This window comes from Bombus vancouverensis, chromosome 9 (assembly GCF_051014615.1).
Source record: "Bombus vancouverensis nearcticus chromosome 9, iyBomVanc1_principal, whole genome shotgun sequence".
Classification (NCBI taxonomy): domain Eukaryota; kingdom Metazoa; phylum Arthropoda; class Insecta; order Hymenoptera; family Apidae; genus Bombus; species Bombus vancouverensis.
This window is the reverse complement of record NC_134919.1, coordinates 16,657,863-16,677,996: the sequence shown is the minus strand read 5'-3', so window position 1 is coordinate 16,677,996 and position 20,134 is coordinate 16,657,863. Positions and strand designations below refer to the sequence as shown.

The 20,134-nt window shown below is 33.3% G+C and overlaps 2 protein-coding genes and 1 long non-coding RNA gene across 3 annotated transcripts; 1 reads left to right on the top strand and 2 right to left on the bottom strand.

The window, feature by feature from the left end:
- Positions 1–3,514: 3,514 nt before the first annotated feature.
- Positions 3,515–10,517, top strand: LOC117158899 (circadian clock-controlled protein daywake). The gene is made up of 3 exons (XM_033338284.2): positions 3,515–3,773; positions 5,565–5,796; positions 9,345–10,517. Exons 1-3 carry the CDS (start codon positions 3,707–3,709, stop codon positions 9,784–9,786), a joined length of 741 nt encoding a protein of 246 aa, XP_033194175.1. The 5' UTR covers positions 3,515–3,706; the 3' UTR covers positions 9,787–10,517.
- A 91-nt stretch (positions 10,518–10,608) lies between these two features.
- Positions 10,609–15,493, bottom strand: LOC117158901 (protein takeout). The gene is made up of 3 exons (XM_033338285.2): positions 15,354–15,493; positions 12,051–12,413; positions 10,609–11,335 (listed from the first exon to the last, which is right to left on the bottom strand). Exons 1-3 carry the CDS (start codon positions 15,412–15,414, stop codon positions 11,031–11,033), a joined length of 729 nt encoding a protein of 242 aa, XP_033194176.1. The 5' UTR covers positions 15,415–15,493; the 3' UTR covers positions 10,609–11,030.
- LOC143303135 (uncharacterized) lies at positions 15,390–20,043 on the bottom strand. The gene is made up of 4 exons (XR_013059147.1): positions 19,746–20,043; positions 17,718–17,783; positions 17,541–17,643; positions 15,390–15,841 (listed from the first exon to the last, which is right to left on the bottom strand). It is a non-coding gene; the product is annotated as an uncharacterized LOC143303135 (long non-coding RNA).
- Positions 20,044–20,134: the final 91 nt, after the last annotated feature.

Here is a 20,134-nt window from a genome sequence, read left to right as displayed (position 1 = left end):
AATGGATTTATTTTTTTTTACAATCTCTTTTTCTTTTAAAAATCGCTATTCACTTCTGAGAGAAACCTGTTTTTGCTAATTATTCACAAATACGAATTCAAGCAAGCTGGCAACCTATCTTGTTATTCATATTTAATTTGGCGAAGAGTCTCAAGTGAAATTTTACTTCTAAATAGGTTTTCGGGATTAAATTTTAATTTGGTAAATGAAATGTTTTTTAAATGATTGCTTATCTATAGGGGACAGTATGTTTTTACGTTCAAGCAAAATTTCATTAAAAATTCCTAAATCAAGCAAATCTAAATACGAAGATATTCTCTTCTTATTTAAATCTCTGTCGGTCGTTTATATGCAGCGTGATGAAGAGATCCTAATAACGGAGCATTGTTTCCCTTTCGTCGCTCCATAGCGTTGATTTCATCGAACAGATACGCTCTCGAAGAATCAAAATGGACAAATCATCTCTATGACGCGTTTCAATGTGGCGGACGCGCTAAAAAGCACGACTACGCTACCTCGATCTACTAATATTCTAAATGCGTATTGTCTTTCCTCTAGCAACGACTGCTGGTCGTTGCCTGTTTTCCAAGAAAGGGACGCGGACAAACGAAAAACCGGCCAACCGGCTCGTGATACTCGACGACGTCGTCGAAGGACAGGGTCAAAATACTATTTCTACCTTGATACATCACGTGCATATGCTTCCCTGCGAACATTTGCTTCTTTTCGAGCACGTTCACTCCACGTGTACGCACGTTTTTCGTAAAAATCATTCCAATTATACGCGATACAGTAAATTTGCGAGGTTTCTTTCTTCCGTGGCGAAGGATGGCTATTTTTATCCTATCCTCTCTCTCTCTCTCTCTTTCTCTTTTTACTTTTCTTTACGAGGTCATTTCGTATTTCCGCATAATCAGAATTTTGTTCCTATGTAGAATAAAATGCACGAATATATAATTAAAAATTATTTACGAAAATATCAAATTATCTTGTAGGATAGATACGAGATATGAGTAAATATATAGTTTTGTATTGTAATCCTACATTTATGCAAGAATTGATAATGTTTATATCGTAAGTGGATTTTCTGATGTCGGCATAATGCACGGTGATCGGTAGATCGTGTATCTTTATGTATATTTATGGGAAATGTAATGCTACAACATTTATGGGCAATATATAGATATCTGATGTACAAAATAAATAAAAATGTAAAAAATATTCAAAACACAGTCGTCCTTGTAATATATTCAGTAGTTAAAAAAGAAATATATCTGCGGAAATATCCTTGTTCGTAAAAATATGCATTTGCATAAACGACCGCAGTCTAATGATCGGAAATGTAACTTTTATAAATGTAAAAAGACGTATGAATAAGCATGTGCAATTATTCGGTATACATCAGGCATTGTATACTTGAGCTAATAATAACGTTTTTCGCGTAGGAACACGAAAGCGTAATTGATCGTATTTTTATAGAAATTGATACATAATTTCATTCTCTTCTTCTCTTCGGTATCGTATCTTCGTAAACCTTTAATTTTGATAAACGGTTTTCTTAAATTTCCTTAATACAGTCGCACGTGGTGAAATCGTAAAAGGATACAACGTAACATAGCACCGTGATCAGAAAGTAAAATTATAAAAATATCGAATGAAACACACGAAATGGTAGTATGGTTTTAGTCTGTGATAGCAGCAATAGAAAGAAATAAAGCTAATAGACTTTTGTTGTAATTGTAAAAAAAATAAGGGAACCACCAAATTATTAGAGCCACAGCGTGATGATAAGAAAATAACGCGCATGTAAAAGATCATTTTTCTAACGATCTTGCCAAACGTATGTTTACAATCTGCAAAAACAACAAAAACTAGGCACGACTAGATTTTCATTTGAAAATTAGTGTGAAATCATCATTTAATGCAAGTGGCTTTAACAACAATATGATCATCCTACTGCATATGGATATTGGTATTAAGCAATTAAACAGTGCAAGATGACGATTAACCACCTACTTATTCAATGTTTTTATTGAAATAGTAGCGAATTGCGTCGCAGGCGAGATAGTTTATCAGTTTTTATGATGGAAATTGAAAAACATTGTAGGTGATGATGACAAGACAGAAAAAATCTTGGATAGGAGAAAAAGTTTTCCTTAGGTGTCGTTGCATTTTTCAGGAATGAGTCAACACGAGCCAACAGTTTTGTTTCTTTTTGTATTGCATAATGATGGAAATTAATCGAAAAAATATGAAGATGTATGGTTAACTCGTTGTAAGGAAGATCTATGGAAACATCATTATACGAATGAAAATGTGAATTGAAAATCTTATGAATAAAACAGAAATTTTAAATGTTCGTTGGCGAACACGAAGGTGAACAACTATAGATGAAATTAACAACGAGATGGAAGCAAAGTAAAGTATTATCATTATTATGCTCAGATTTTGAAAGGTTGTAGATTTTTTTTATAATCGTTTAAACCATATTCTGCATTAATTTCAACGACTGATCCATTCGATTAAATGTTTCTTGTAATTTGTACGATACTCGAAATAAAATTCTTGTACTCGACACGCCAAAGTAAAATGAAAAAGTCAAATTTAAAAACGTATGTATTAGAAATTCAAGCATTAGAGCACTCTAGGATCCATTAGATCTTGGAATTTCCTCTTAGACACTGCTTGTACATCTCGAACGAATCTTCTAATACATCAGTGTAATAGAATTCCATTTACTTAAAAGTCAACGAAGGACAAATAATTTATGTAACTAAGGTTCACTGACTTCCCCCGCAATCTATCGTTTCTCGCTGAAATAATACAATTTCATGTTCGGATAAGCGAATTCGCTCAACAGGAAGTTCATTATCGATCACGTAGTGGCGTAGTAGCTACAAGACATAATAACGTGGAAACGCAACATCATTGGGAAACGGAAATGAAATAATTTACAAACTATAAAAACAGAATAGATTTCCGTGATTAAAAAAATAAAGCTAGTCTGTCATACTTGCATAATGTAGGGTAAATGTTTCGTAATTCGTAAATCTCCGATAAACATTGAAATAGTTTGGTCGAGAACGAATTATAATTGGAAATTTCAAGAATTTTATGAATTTTTTCTTTCGTCGTTATTATATAATATTATTATAGTTATATCACGTGTATATTATTACAATACGCGTGTGTTATTTCATATGTAATAAATAACGTAGATAAACTAACAAAAATTGCAAATAAATCGCGTTAATACGACACTGACCTTTAACGGATTAAAGTTCGTCCGAGTAATTAATGGAAAGATAAATTGAGTTGTAGAATGTATAGCTCGCATGAATATGCACATTTTAACGTGTATAAGATAAAAAATATCGCAACACACGCCTTGTCAAGATCACATGTTGAGAATTCGTAATGTCCTCCAGCACGTTGATCTGGATGCTCTAGAGCAAGTATCATCGACGAATAACAGCAGAGAGGGGAGAAAGGTAGAACTATAAGGACTTGAGGCTGACCTCCGCGTTATTCACTTGTAGACCGACGATCTGATCATTCGTGGGTGACTAAACAGCCCTGCTCTTTCATTCGCGATCGTTCTCATTCGAGATTCTCCGTTACAACGATCGAGATATACTTTTATATTTATTTTAACTCTTTAACAAAATTTTCTTCGACCCAAGAAATTAATCTTTAAGAAGAAGAAATGAAGACAATCGTGCTAGCCGGATTGATCGTGGCGATTTTTGGCGTTACTTTCGCGCACGAACTACGTAAGTGACACTTTGCAATTTTTATTCTTTCGATCAATCTCTTTTAATTTTATCGCTTAGGTTTTCATTTATAGTTCGGCTACTGGTCCAATTTTACGTGCAACGTAGCACGAATTTTGGTGATTTATAGTCGAAGGTTTATGATCTTCGATGATTTATCGATTTACGATATTTTTGGAATACACCGTGGATTTTGGAATATTTTCATACGTGATATTTTAACGTGCGATCGATAAGTTTTTAAAACGAGTCTGAAATTTTATTCTACAAGAAAATTCGTTTACGTGACTATTGTAGTTTTGTAGGAAACTGTTAAACGAAAATGTGTCGTATCGTCTGGAGCAACGAATTGAAACACGCGCGTAATTTTGACGTTTAATTTGATTTGCCAAATTATAGATATGTGTGCACGATAATTTTATCGTTTGCGAGAATTTTATAAAACGACAAAGCTGTCATTTAAAAATTAACGTGGTGGTATTATCAAATCTCATTTCCTATTTAAGAAGTTACCTTACTTTTAGATTCAGTGTAGTTTTCAAATTATAAGTCAGATAGGGAAGATTATTTTAAATCGTAATTAGTCATTGGGTGCACGTAGTCGATGAATCACATAATTAATTTTAATGTATGTATGTACACCTACTACGTACGCATTTCAATGGACATTCTAATCTTAATAATTTAGCCGAGTATGTGAGCAATATAATACAAGAAATAGCTGCATTTTTCTCGAAAGTGAGATGCATAGGAACCGTATTTACAAAAAAAATTGTATTATTGATTTTCAAGTCTTTTTAATTGTATATTTTCATATTTGAAAACATATTTGTTTTTTATCTATTCTATATTTTCTACAATTTTTAATACATGCAACACGTTAAATCACATAAGTTACTTATGATCAATCAGTTTTCTTCTTTTTTTTTTTTTATTTATTTATTTATTAAAATTACAATCAATTCTCGCGTTGAGAATAATCAGTTTTCTAAAACGAAAAGTTTCTATTAATCTTTGTCACAGGTAATTTACATTGATTGTGTTTAGTCATTAATTTGTTACAAAGTACCACAAGGTAAACCTGACAAGAATTCATACATTTGTAAGTTGTAATTAGCATCGTCATGTTGCTTTTTGAAAATTTCAGAAGATAAATAATAACTTATCTCGAGTTTGTATTTGCATTACAGAAAGAGCAACTGGACGTATGATTTAATTCTATGAAAACGATATAAATATTGAATATTAATTAACTTTCTAGTAATTGAATCCAAAGAAATTGTATTCCAGCAATTTTTATCGATTTAGAAGAATATTAAAGACATTTTTGAAATTTTTCGTAAAATTGCTTTTTCTCCGATTTATCGTTCACAATTGTAAATTAAACGTAAAATAAAAATTATTTATTGCTAGCTATGTTTTCGGGATTACTGAGATTTTAAATGATTATATTTCTTCGTAGTCTTCTTTTTTATCTTTTCGTTTTATTCTTTCAGCTGACATTTGTTTGTTAACATATTCTACTTACTGTCGCATTTCACGCTCCATGTTCGATGTAATTTACATATTTATGGAAAAACGTTACTATTGAATTTATCTTCGATTAAATAAAAATCATTTAAATTTTAATTTCCATTCTACCATTTTGTAGCAAGAAGAAGAAGAAGAAACATTTTAAAATGAAAAATTACAGTCGACATTTAGATTTAATCATCGATTTAGATGTTTCGTCATTGATATTGATTTCGTGATTAAATAATAATTAATACTTGTTTGTTAAATTGCATGCAGCCGATTTCATTCACGTTTGCAAGAAGAACGATCCGAACTTGGCCGATTGCATAAAAGCAAGTGTGAATAGCCTTAAACCCAAATTGAAGACTGGAGTACCAGAATATAAAATACCATCTTTGGAACCATTGGAATTGGACGAATTGGTAGGCACGTCAGGAGGGAACATCAAATTGATGCTGAAGAATGTCACCGTTCATGGCGCCAGTAACTTCACGTTATTGAAGATGAAGTAAGTAGCAAAATCAATAAGAAAAGAAACTTTTCATAATTTGTAATATCTGAAAGATTCAAAGTGGAAGAAAATTGAAAAATTACGATTTATTCCTCTTAATCCAACCAGTTACATATTTGAAGTTAGAATTATTTCGACGAGATTAAATAGTGAAGTTCTTCGTGTTGTTTGCAGTTCGCGTGGTATGAATGTTCACGCGATAACTTTTCTGGAAATTCAAGATTATATTATATCGTTCAAAGATCTATCAATTGCCATAATTACAACATTTCCCATCTTGATAATATCTTTGTTGCTTTATTCTCGATCTCACTGAATCCCGCAATTACAAGATGTTTCGATAAACCGAAGCGGCTGAGAATATATCCGATCGTAAACTATTTATGTTTCTAGTCAATATACAATGGTCATTAGATTCTAAATTGTTGTAAGAATACGATGATACGTCCTAACAAGTCTGATATTTCACGCTTAAAGAGAGATACATTATATTTTGCTGTGATATTTTTAAATACTTTTAACAACTAGATCGTATGATATGCATTTAAATACGCAAATATACAGGGTGGTTGGTAACTGGTGGTACAAGCGGAAAGGGGGTGATTTTACGCGAAAAAAGAAGTCGAAAATATAGAATAACAATTTTTCGTTCGAGGCTTTGTTTTCGAGAAAATCGACTTTGAATTTTCGCTCGGTACGCGTGCACTTTATCGCTTCTCGTTATAACGGATCTCACTGTAGATCGTTGTCTCGATGGAAAAATTTTTATTCTATATTTTCGACTTCTTTTTTCGCGTAGAATCACCCTCTTTCCGCTTCTACCACCAATTACCAACCACCCTGTATAAGTTTTGTACGAGAAGAATTTCTATTTAAGCTTCGGTTCTTTCCCTGTGTTTGTAAAAATATAAAAATATTCACAGTATAGGCATTGTTGATACACGTATTTTAAAAAAATTAGAATTAAAGAAAATTCCATAAGTAAAGATATTACTAGCGAATTTTTATCGACGAATTTTCCACTTTTACAGTTGTAACGCGTTACGTCGTTTATTATAAAATTTAATGCGCTACGAATTATGTAAATGCGACTGATTTATGATATGATTATGTTTGCGTAATAGAAAGTCGATAGGATCAGGGAAAATGTCAGATTCGAGCATCATTGTTGTGTCTGAGTTGTAATCTTGATTACGAACGATGTGTCTATATAACAGTGAAAGAATCGTTGTGTCTAGACGCCATAACGTGTCGTTGATTCATCAATCATCAGTTTTTATCATAGCATGGCATTCATGTTCGAGAAGTGACAAGATCACGATTATTTAAAATTTTAAATAATTAAAATAATTCACTTTAGCTTTTGTACCTCTGCGTCGTAAAGATGAAGTTATTAATATTTCAAGTATTCAGTAAATTTCACAAGTATCAAGTATCGTATATAATAGAATTTTGACTGTGAATTAAAATTGCTAGAAACTTGCTATGTTTCCCTTTACTATAGACTGTACAAAGTTTGTTTATTACGAAAATAATGATGTTGTTGCAAAATTCGATTTACCTACTGTCAGTACTGTAAGTTAATTATTCGAGACGAATTTCAGTGAATATGAAGGAAGATTGCGTAGCAGGTTTCATAAAACAAACTTGGCTTCCGTCATTATGTCAAATTAACCGGGTAATGACACATGTTATGAACTCGGCGATGAACGACCTGCCTTGAAATGACATTCGGAAATGACGACGTCGTATAGCGTAGCAGTTAAGTATGTTCGCGAAGACGAACTTGGACTCGAGGAGAAACGAATTAATTTCAAATGTTCCAGAGAATTCGGATAATCGGAAACTTAAAAAATTCCATTCTTTGGTATCGGGATTATCTAATTTATCGTAATTTTTTAAAAATATAGAAGAATGAATTATAATGAATTATACGCAGTAAAAATTCGAAAAACGCGTGGCAAATTGTACAAACCGAGGAAACTGGTTAATTGGGATTCGATGAACAGATTGCAGGGCCCTTTTACACTTTGACAAGTACCAGTAATTTTCACTGGTAAACTCATTATATTATTCTTTTAGTTATCTTCGCGAAAGTCATTATATCATTGCGGAAAAAAGATATAACATAAAGTAGGAATTTTCAAATAAAACTGTAAAACCAGCCAATTTGACTGGTGTGGTATTTTTAGTGTTAGCATCTAGCGATCGATCCGGAATTTTCCCGATAACCGATATCATCATATCGAATGATAGGCGGTAAAAATTTGAAAAACGCGTGGCAAGTTGTTGAAAACGAGGAAACTGATTAAATGAGGTTCGATAAACACATTGTAGGAACCTTTTACACTTTGACAAGTACCAGTAATTTTCACTGGTATTTGTATAAGTAGTCTTGATACAAAATTAGTTTCAGTTTGAATACATAAAAAACAAAATAAAATTCATTATATTATTCTTTTAGTTATCGTTGCGAAAGTCGTTACATCATTGCGGAAAAAAGATATAACATAAAGTAGGAATTTTCAAATAAAATTGTAAAACCGATCAATTTGACTGGTATGGTAGTTCTAGTATTAATCATCTTTCACATTTTTTATATTTCCCCTTTTTCTGGTTTATATCTTTTTCGACGTTTCGTCTCATACTTCGTTATTTATCGTCCTTAAGTCTTGAAAATCAGATGCAATTCATTGGTGATGATTGATTCCCGACGGGGTGACTCATAAACGAATAAATAAAACAACAGTAAGAGATCCTCTCTTTGTATTCCGCATATGCGCGAGTGACCGTGACACGAACTGCTGTGACTCTAGTTGGAAATAATTTATATGGCGAACGTGACAGGTGAATTGCAAAAAGGGATGGAAACCGTATGTTTGGAAACGATGAATGTCAGTGACGTGTAATTTATTAATCAAACGATTCTCCTTGTTTCTATCAATCAGAATCGTTTCTATTTTAACTAAAAGTTCTTTACGAGCATAGGAAATTATATAAAATTATAAAAGGAAATATTCTTCGATCGCCACGAGATTTTCATACATTTTATCCTGAGAATATCGGAATAGATCGAGATATACTGCACCGTAACGTATATTTTCGCATAATATACAGGGTGTTTAGTAACTGGTGGTACAAGCGGAAAAAGGGGGGGGGGGGATTCTACGCGAAAAAAGAAGTCGAAAATATAGAATAAAAATTAAAAATTTAAAAAAATAACGTCAATCGAGACAACGATCTACAGTGAGATCCGTTATAACGAGACGCGATAAAGTGCACGCGTACCGACCGAAAATTCAAAGTTGATTTTCTCGAAAACAAAGCCTCGAACGAAAAATTGTTATTCTATATTTTCGACTTCTTTTTTCGCGTAGAATCGCCCCCTTTCCGCTTGTACCATCAGTTACCAACCACCCTGTATATACCGTATCCGCGTATCTTTTTCAATCTGGCTCATCGGAGTCCACGTTGACGTTCAACGCTTTAAAATTTTAAGAAATTCTTGTATTCTTTCAATCCTTCATACACTCAATTTTCCGCAGAGCCAATTTGGACACCCTAAACTTCGTAGTCGAGCTAGACCTTCCAAATCTTTCTATCGAAGGAAATTACGACGTGGATGGACGAGTAATCCTTCTTCAGATTCGAGGAAGCGGACCGATGACTGGCGATTTTACAAATTGCAAGGCGCTGGTGAAACTGCAGATGCAGGTGTCAAAAAGAAGCGACGGTGAAAATTATCTGAAACTGACCGAACTTAAGACCAGAATCTCGGTAGGAGGTGGTAAACTGAATCTGCGAAATCTGTTCGGCGGTGATCCAGTTCTTGGCGAAGCTGTTAACACCGCCATCAACAGCAACTTCGACTCCTTTATGAAAGAGATAAAGCCATCTATCGAGAGCGCTATTTCCAACACGTTCACAGGGATTACAAACGGTATCCTGGAAGAGTTTACTTACGAGATGCTTTTCCCAGAATCGTAAAAACGTACCAAAAAATATCGTAAATCAATGATCGAGCACTGACCACAGTGAGATGATCTATGTCATTTTTAAAGAAATTCATTGAAGTATGTTAGTAAACGACAAAGAAGATTTCTTAGTATTCTTAAATCTGGAATTATGATTTTGCTTTCGAATTATGTTGGCGAGATTGCAGGAGATTATTGTACTTATTCGTTTGAAAGATGAAAAAATGCGAGTGTCGGGTACATTACGGATTTTTGTGCATTTTATGGGAAATTGAAAAATGTAAAAATATGCATAGAATACATGTAATACGGCAAATATATGAAATATCCAAATAGTATATGTACATAAGTAGTTTATAACGTGTGGATGGAACAAATTTCTGCATAAATTCTATTTTTTTTTGTTTTTTTTTTTAGTGTAAATGCATCAATACTCGCAGTCTGGTGACGAAATATATAAGACGAACTTATACTTTTTCGCTACCGTTCGTAATAATCGCGTTAATATGTTAGTTTCTTTCATTGAGTTTTCTATCTTCCGTTTGCAATTATTATTGCGGTATCGTTTGTATTTTCTTTCTTAATTAATTTAAAAATACATTTGTAATATTGTAATTCTTCAGTTGCCATCTTCGATGTTTTGTGATTATTGCAATACTTTGCGATGAATTTTGAAAAAAAAAATAGTTATCTGTATAATGCTTAAGGGGGCAATGCGTGAGTCAAATAAAGAAATTAATTTTACATCACGTTTACAGTTACATCTGTTTTTGGTTAATTACATAGAACGATATTAATACAAGAAATTGGTAAGATAATAAACAAAAGTATAAAATGATTTTATGCAATTTATTATCACAATAAACAATTGTATCAAATATCTTCAGAAATGCGTATTTTTTACTAATAAGCGTGTAGGGTACATTTTTTACAGAATATCGTAGAACGTTTAACAAGGAGATAATTTCAATAAAATACATAAAAAGAAAATTAATTACAAGCATAACGAAGATGTGATTTAAATCACTCACATAGTTGACAATTTTTTAATGCGCGAAATTTATGTTATTTCAGTCGCTCTAAAGATGTTGACAAATTTGTCATCGATAAACGCCGTGACTAATATATGGTTAAAAAAATATTCGAATAACGAACGGTTTATTTCATGGGAAACGTAACTCAACCGCTTATTTCGTTCCAACAGCTATTTCCTTTTATTTCACAGGGATTTTCGCAGCGATCTCTTAACGATCTCGTTTACTCCCGATCGGGGAAAAGTTCGTCGTAAGAGAAATGCTTGCAGATCTTGTTAGATATTTCTAGGCATCTCTGGGAAATGGCTTTCTCCAAATGAGGTCTGGTCATTTCCAATATTTCCCGATTATTGTGGCCAACCGCCTGTTTGAACGCATCTTGCAGAGTTTTGTCGAAATTTTCCGGCTCGTATTTGATGGTATAATCCTTGACGTTCAAGTGCGTGGTCATCGACGAGAAGTAGACATACTGTTTTCCAGCGTGTTCGACCAGGTTGTACAACAATTTTATCTTTACGTTTACGTCATCTGTAAAGCGAGTTTGTAATTATCGTTACGGAAAAATGTTTCAGTTGCGGTTTTGACGGTGAACGTGAGGCGAGGGGAATGGCTAGAGCGGATCGATAACAGTCGATTTCTTCCGATCTTTTCTCGAAAGAATCGTATCTAAGCAATTATAAACCGACTTTGTAAAAATGGGCGAGCGTTGCGAAATTCGAAGGTTCGTATTTCTTAAACAAATTCGAAATCAATAAAATATCGATTCAAACTCTGGCTAATTTCACATGGACTGTAGCATATTTCATCTCTAAGTGGCCCGTTTGGCATGGAGCAACCCTCTTGAAATTTATATAGCGCATACAATATGCGTACAGAATTTTTCTATGACAAGTATCCAAATATGTAGTTTCTCGAGCCAATGTACCCGTATCCATAATTTTATAAGTTCAACTTCACTTTGGCTTACACCAAATTTGTAGCTGTTTCTTACAACACGTTACAAGTTTTTACGAATAGAATCCAGAAATACTTCTTTTAACGCGCGGATATTGTTATTTTGAAAATGACGTATATACAAAGTTCGTACGTATTCTACAGTTTACTTGAATTATACTCGTATAATAATATGCCTTATGACTCGTGCGCATCGCCAGGAGTCAAGGACCGAACGAATTAATATTTTCTAAATATAAAAAAATTACATAACGATACGATGAAACGTACGTATAATTCTTTAACTTACTTGTGGTAAAGGTGAGAGGTCCTCTTCCATTTATAGGGATCAAGATCTTAGCGCTAATATTGTAATTGCCATCTATTTTAGCTTCATCCAAATTCAGATCGATGTCTACTTGGCGCTTCTCGAGATCTAAGTGCAGACTATTTATATGATACGTCAATAAGCCAGTGAGTGTTACGTCGGATCCAATGGCCTTAAAGTTTTCGACGTCAATAAGTGTCATGTCCCCGATTGCCATTGGGTCTGTTCGTGGAACATCCAACTCTGGTATACCAGCGGCCAGTTTCTTGGCTATACCAGCCACGCTCTTGATGACGCAGTCATCGAGATTCGGATTTTTAATGCCGCAAATATGTATGTAAGGAGCTGCAAAGATGGTTATCAGATTTATCAATATTTATCTTTCAATCTTATTCTTCGAAACATCAGTTACGATTATATTCTAGTGTTTTTGTGATATCGGGCCCTGAATCTTCTTATTTCGATCTTTGCAAGATTTTATATTCTTTTATACTGTTAAACAGAGAAAAAAGAAGAAACGAAAAATGAGAAGTGACAAAAGGAAAAGGAAATAATCAGAGTCACCGTTGGCACGTGATATTAGAGCGTAAGAGGAAATGGAAATCCTGGGAACACTCGATGTCCGTAGAACCTGAGCGATTGGAAGCAAGATAGTTGGCCAGGTAAATATTGGGCTGGTAACTAAGTGATTGCGGATTTTGTCATTAGGTGGTATTGATAAAATCCGCAATTACTTAGTTGCCAACTCAATAATAAGAAAATAAGTTAGTTGATAAGGTAACTTAAGGATACTGTAAGGCATTTTGTAAAGGACACGGAAATCCCTCAAATCCGTTAAGGGGAAAGAGCAGTAAAAGAAAATTATTATTCTTAATCCTTTTCTTGTAAGGTATATTTTCCGTAGAATTATATATTTATTTCTGTGAAGAAAGTGGTTGGGTCGATAATTAAAAATTTATCATCCTGCTACTTGAAATTTCTTATTACGTATTTTTATTCTTCTGAAGTTTAAAGTATACGAGTTCGTTCGCAATTTTTTGGCAATTTGATATTTTTTATTTCTAATCTTCTTTGTTTTCTCCTAATTCATTTTCCCTAATATTTTATCATAAAGACGAATAGAAAAATCAAAATACTTTATGCAGGACAGGAAGGAGGAGAAACATAGATTTCCAGGAACACACGCGTTTACTTTTTTTTTTTTGCAAGGAAATTAATTTTAAATGTTGTACAAATGCAGAATGATTAGCAATTCCAAGTCGATTACGTAAAGTACTCTGATAATTAGTCTATTTGGATAGATATTCCTCATTCTTTACTTTTTCTTAAGAATATTTTTCAATAGACTACCGTTCTTCTTAAAAATTCAACACATCATATATAAAATTGTTATTCGTTTATAGGTGTTACTGACCGATTAAATAACGATCCCTCTAGGGTATGTTTCTGCTGGCACGAACGATTATTTTATTTCCTGTTTTTCAGATTTTTAGTTTTTATTTTCACATTTACGACTAAGACGATAGCTACGTATAATAGCTTATTTATGTTATATATTCAATTCAATAAGGAAAATTTTATTCTTCGTAAAGAGATGAAAGGAGATAAAAGAGATGTAGATATTTCAAATTCTAGACCGATACGTTTGATGCATTCCTTTTTCTTTATATTTATATCTTATATTTAAGTTATTACATCTACTTACATATGTCGGTGTTCTATTTTCATGCAATGAATTTAATTGTGAAATACATCATTTAATATACAGTGTATAATGTAATGTACAAATTGCGTAAAATATTCTCACTTTAATGCTACTTTTCAGTCGACTAGATCATCTTAGATAAGTTAAGTTAACATACAATTTCGTGAAATGTTTTCACCTACGCAAATAAATATTCAACACTCAACGTTTAACATATTTTACCAATCTGTTGTAAACTGTAATTCTTTAAATTCTATGCGCAATCGGATTTGCGAGCTTCCTGGTTTTCGACAGCATTGATAGTAATTGTATGGCATGCAAAGTTTTCTTCTGTGTTACGATGCACAGCCTTCATGTCGTCCATGATATTTATTCATTTATGGATATCCTCGACATATCCGTGTATTAATCATCTATAACCGCTTAATTAAAATATCAGTATGAAAAAGCCTTTTCCTCATTTTTTTATTTATCTTTATTTTATGTCCTGTTACATGATTCTGATTCATTAGCTCTATCGATACGATGCGTTTAAGTCACGATAAAATGATATCTTCTAAATCGTATCTATCCGTATTATGCACTTGAAATTGTATTTTGATAAACGTTGCTTGTATTTTCGTTGGATTCATGGTTGTATTTGTTACAGTGGAATTATATTTGTTTTACCGTTGAATTGACTAAAATAATTCACAGTAAAGAATATTAAATTTGGAGGAAGTTACAACGTGTTTGTCTATTATTTTAGCAACGCTTCAAAGTGTCTGTTTCGCGTTGCAGTGCGAGTTTTCAGTGTCAATATTTAACGTAAAATTATACTTAGTGTACGTATATATATTTCTATATATTGTGACATTTGATACTTTATTCTGCATTACGTCTTATTACACATTTATCGAATATTCGATAAACACTAATGCAGGATTATAGATTTTATCAAAGATTAATCACAATATCAAAGAGTAAATTAAATATTAAAGGCTTTCTCAAGTTTTACTATTTTTTCTACTAATTGGTTTACCGGAAAATGAAGGACGAGAAGAGATCTGAAACAACTCCCAAACTAACTAACTCTAAAATAACAAATAAGCGAATTTTTCACCGATATTAATTGGTAAACTGTAGTTTAATTAACTGCTATGATTTTTACAATAATATTTATACAATCTATATTTGTCTGTTTATTTAAATTAACGTTTGCCTTCTCGGAATACATGAATTCTGCTTGATCTATACGAATATTCTATACAATTAATATTTAGTAATATAATAATATAATACACAATATAATTTATATATGTAAATTAATTAACACACCACATATGTAAGTAACTGACGTTTTATTTTCAACTTTCAGCTATCCTATTCTTTTCCCTTCTTTCAACTTTCTGATCACCATAATTTTCTAAATCTTATGTCTAAAAATCTAGAATCTTATTTATAAGTATAAATTTTTATTTTAAAGAAATCTAAAATATTATTTAACAAGCTTTCAAGTGTATAAGAAGTTTAAGTGAGATATATTGTTTTATTAAAAAAAAAAAAACGAAAAAATCATATCGAACTTGAAATTTACTTACGAACTTCAGCTGCCACAAATCCAACAACAATCGTCAGAAAGAGAAGCGACCTGGACAACATTCTTTCGTTCTGTCAGATTCAATATTAAGAGCGGAAATAATCACAGATCTCCGTTTTTCTGCAGAAATCGGAACTGATCTTCGGCCGTCTGCCAACCTCTTATATATACTCTCAGGGTATGCTGAATCGACAACGGTTCTGAATCATCAAAGTCCACGACAGTCGTGATTACAAAAAAACATAGGAAGAGTCTTCCCCCACTGAGTTTGTTTTATCAATTAGTCCGTTTCAATTTAGAATTTTAATGAGTATAATAAATATTTATGTAATTGATATTTCACGCTATTCCTCTTTTTTCCATCTTGTTTTTCTTCTTTGTTCCATGTGTTTACGCGTAAGTACTATTTAATATAATATTTATATAATTGATATTTCGACTCACGTTATTCCTTTCTTTTTTCCATCTTGTTTCTCTTCTTTGTTCCATCTGTTCGCGTGTAAGTGCTAGATTTATTTTGTTGTTATCGTAATATTACAATATTTTTGTTCCGAGACGACGGAATAGGAAATATTTGACAGATTTTTAGGTATATCATTTTTACAAAGAAGAACAAGGAATTAAATTATCATTGTTATTGAACTTATCTTTCATTGAACTATGATATGGTTATGGTTATTATAAGAGGGGAGGAAATATAAAAGAACGTGGGAAAGCGTATGGTTTGTAGCCAGAAGTACTTCTCGATTCACAGACCAAGAATTATGACTTGTTTTTTTAATCGTACACTAGTACAGAAAGCATAATTATTTTTTAAGTACTTTAAGTACTGTATTTAGTACTCTTTCTTTCCTACTTTTTTTGTAAGAAAAGTTTCTTATCGTTATTCTCGCGATAAAAAAGTGAAAAACTACAAGCGAGTAGGGTGAAATGGATTGGTAGTTGTCAGACGATCCTCGGATCTTTTGCAACATAATATTTTATTTTAAGAAATAACGTCTCTTGATTTAATCATTATCCTAATTTTACACCTTCAGTTTCATATTCATTTTCTAAATTTATTTCTTTGAAACTTATTATTAATATGTTTTATTCATGCTGAACAAACATGTTTATTTTCAGACATTTCGCAAGATACGGGAGATACGATATTTTATGAAATGTATGATATTTATCATACATTCGCGTATAAGCAAAGAAACAACATTTTCTTTTCCATTGATCCACGAGACAATTTCCCAATTATTCTTTTACTATAATTCTACTTTAATACGTTAATCACTTCTTTGTATTATTTATACAGTGGAGAGGGAAGGAAGAGGAACGGAAGGAACTTTTTGAAACCATGAAAATAGCCGCGAAGCTGGGCATAATCGTCGCAGACGATACGATAAGGAACAAAGAGATCGCTTGAAAATCTACGTAGTATTTGGTTGGCAACCAAATGATCGCGGATTTTGTTTTGTAAATTGTGTTGTAATTGTAAATAAGATACTATATCTGGTACTAGTTAAATTCACGCACATACAAATTATATTCAAACTGAGTAAACTATGCGCATAACTAATTCCCGTCATAAATCGATGATTTGTTGTAATCTCTTAATAAATCTCAAGAGTTGATTCTTCCTCTAGTAAAAACACGAAAACATCGCGAAGAGGATACTCGATGAGAAACTCAAACTTGTTTCTTAAATTCATCAACTTAAGAACAAAAAGAAAAGGGAAAGAAGGGAGGAAAACGAGAAAGGTAGAGAAACAGCTAATAAAATCCCTGATCGGGTTGCAACATTATTCCACGAACGTGGTACGATGATTAAGATCACGCTTCGAGGTAAGTGACCGGGTTTACTCGCATATTTTGTCACGGATCGCGGAATTTAGGGCCAGTACCGCGGCGATCGCTTTTGCAACTTTCGCCGTCGCTTAACGATCCTCGTAAAAACCGCAGAAATCGCCAGGACCGACTGTTCCTCCCTTCTTTCATCCCCTTCCTTCGCCGCTGCACGAATACACTAATTTGCAATGGTGGAAGAACATCGAACTCACACGATCTCAGTGGATCGTTCTCTTGGAACAATCGTTTTTTTACGTGACCACTTTGTCGTTTCGATCGATTAGCATAGCTATTAACGATTGGTTGGTAGTAAAACTGAATATTTACTTGGTTGGTGGTACTGAATACTTACTTGGAATCGCGATTAGTATTCAAACGTCGACAACTCGAAGATAATTGCATGTGTACGTCATTGATGGAAACGTGTCTGGTTCGATTAAAGCTGATCGTTGGTTCTGACAATAAAAAAAAAAAATGTATTAAAAATTATGAGAATCCTTCGATTTTTTGTTCGGGAAACTAGGCTTACGGGTTTTGCTGAAGTTAAATGTGTACGTCATTGATGGAAACGTTCGATTAAAGCTGATCGTTGGTTCTGACAATAAAAAAAGAAGAAATGTATTAAAAATTATGAGAATCGTTCGATTTTTTGTTCGGGAAACTAGGCTTACGGGTTTTGCTGAAGTTAAATTGAATTTTTTTTTGGTTTCGGGATTTTTGATAAATCAGAAGCTAAAATTAGATGAAATCGAACGGCGAATTCCTTTTAAGAGGAGAAAAAGAGCTAAAATACTACGAACTAACTACCCGCATAACTCTTATTGTCCTACACGCAAAAATTGTTATTAACCGAGCGATATGTGGCAAAATATATCCTAAATCAATGGCAATATCTGTGGACGACAACGGTAGGGCTTTCTGGTTCACGTAACAATTTTGGACATTGTTCGATTTGTTATGCAAAAAGTAACAGGCTGTTGTAACGATTGTTAATTGTTATGCCCTTGGTACTATGTATTACTGTTATTGCAACCCCGTGCAATTTAAAAAACGTGATATCAATTTAAATAATCTGATAATACGCACAAGAAATTCATTTAATATAATAATTAATAATATACAATAATTGGAAATTTGCAATTGTGTTTCTTCCAATGACACAGAAGACAAGTTAATCCCTCCCTCTTAAGGGATTTTTGATAGTTAATGGCATGGTAATGGTGTTAATAAATAAAGATTGTTTTTATTTTATGAAAAGCGTAAAATGAGTCATTTTTTCAGAATACTTTTATTAATATGGTATTTCCTCTTCTGCCAAAGACTAAAAAATTAATGTACGTGGTACTAATAGTTCGAGTATTATCTACAATTCAACATGTGACGAGTTAATCCTCACGCGTTTTGCAATTACAATTATCTTCAAGTATCTTTATGTTTATTATAAATTTTCTATCTCTAACGTGGGCCATAGAATTATTCAAATCTCGCGTCCCCGTAAATCATGCCCGTTCCTCCTTTCACCCGTTTACTCTTCCATTTCTTTATTAATTTATTAGATCCCTGGATGTAGCAAGGAGCTACAAAAAACTACATAATCAAGTAACCTAAATGAAAGCGTGACGTAACGTTTACCGTGATTTACAACTGTTTACAAGTTTTTACTCGGTTCGTCAATTTCTCTCGCACAACATTCCTAGTTCTTGCAATAAATGCGTATACACTTGCAACTGTACATTCTTCACGTTATAATTCTCGTGTCTGTTATTACACAATGAATTCTTAAGGTAAAGTTAAACGTTTCATACGTCTCTCTGCGTTCAGAATCATTTGTATCGCAAATTTGTTATTCTTATTTTGATAGTATTTCTTCCCCATTCAGTAATAACTTCTTCTTTGATTAACGTACCCCATATGGAATATAATTTTTTTTATTTACACGTGTTTTTAGTACCATTTTCGATTACAAGCATCAACAACCCTTTCCAAACAAACTACGATCACAGAACCTTAAGAATTCCGTAAATTCTCTCAATTTCAACTTCTCCTTCTACGAAGGTTTCGAGCTGCTAATTTCTACGTTTCTTAATTTAATATCTTTCCTCGATGTTCTTTTACTTCAAATCTCCCAAAACGTTTCAATTTTTTCGTCTCTCAAACGCTCCAAACTATCTACACTTAAAAACTCCATTCTCCTGAATGGAGAATGGAGAATGGAAAACTCTTCATTCTCTTGAAATTATCTATGCCTAGCCATCCTTCAAAAATTCCAAATCCGCCTTTGGCTATTAAAACCCGAAAATCATCCCAACCGCACGAACCGTAAACCGTTGAAACACTTGAAACGTGCCTGCCCTAAAAGTCTCCCATTTTCACTCTGCCCTAATTTCCCTCGAGAATTCTAAATCTTCTTTGATTATTAAAATACCAAGTAACAAATAAAATACGAATTATTAAATTACGAAAATCTGGCGAAACAATGTTTCGTCAAGAGAATCGTCTTGTCCGAACGATCCACCGCCCCTTGACTCTCCACCCTTCTACCGTAACCACCACCTACCTAACTCTTTGAACTTTTAATCTTCCTCTAAACTGCTCCAACGTGTTCACTGCGGCGCGGTTTTCAAATTCGAAGGAAGCAAAATTAGGAAACGCGGATAAACAACTAGTGGCAACCCGTTCGTCGCGATAGTTGCCGCGTTCCGTCAAACAGGAAAGTCGAGTGCGCAGCCCGCTTGTTCGGTAGCGGCGAACGAGAAAGTTCTGGAAAGCCGCGACAGCGAACGCGTTAAAGAGATAGAACTCGAGCATCGAGCGAGTCGTGAAAATCGCGAAGAAAGACGGATGGATGGAGGCAACAGGCGATTCGACGGTGTGCAACACCGTTCTCCAGAAGTTAGCATCGGTGTGGCGCGAGCCACGGGGCTGGACCAATGACCGACAAGTGGC

What these genes read in the sequence shown, in the direction of transcription:
- LOC117158899 (XM_033338284.2), top strand. Translation starts at nt 3,707, where the DNA reads ATGAAGACAATCGTGCTAGCCGGATTGATCGTGGCGATTTTTGGCGTT. An exon ending in TACTTTCGCGCACGAACTAC is followed by an intron (nt 3,774 to 5,564) that starts GTAAGTGACACT and finishes AATTGCATGCAG; the next exon opens with CCGATTTCATTCACGTTTGC. An exon ending in TTCACGTTATTGAAGATGAA is followed by an intron (nt 5,797 to 9,344) that starts GTAAGTAGCAAA and finishes AATTTTCCGCAG; the next exon opens with AGCCAATTTGGACACCCTAA.
- LOC117158901 (XM_033338285.2), bottom strand. Translation starts at nt 15,414, where the DNA reads ATGTTGTCCAGGTCGCTTCTCTTTCTGACGATTGTTGTTGGATTTGTG. An exon ending in ATTTGTGGCAGCTGAAGTTC is followed by an intron (nt 12,414 to 15,353) that starts GTAAGTAAATTT and finishes CCATCTTTGCAG; the next exon opens with CTCCTTACATACATATTTGC. An exon ending in ACCTCTCACCTTTACCACAA is followed by an intron (nt 11,336 to 12,050) that starts GTAAGTTAAAGA and finishes CTCGCTTTACAG; the next exon opens with ATGACGTAAACGTAAAGATA.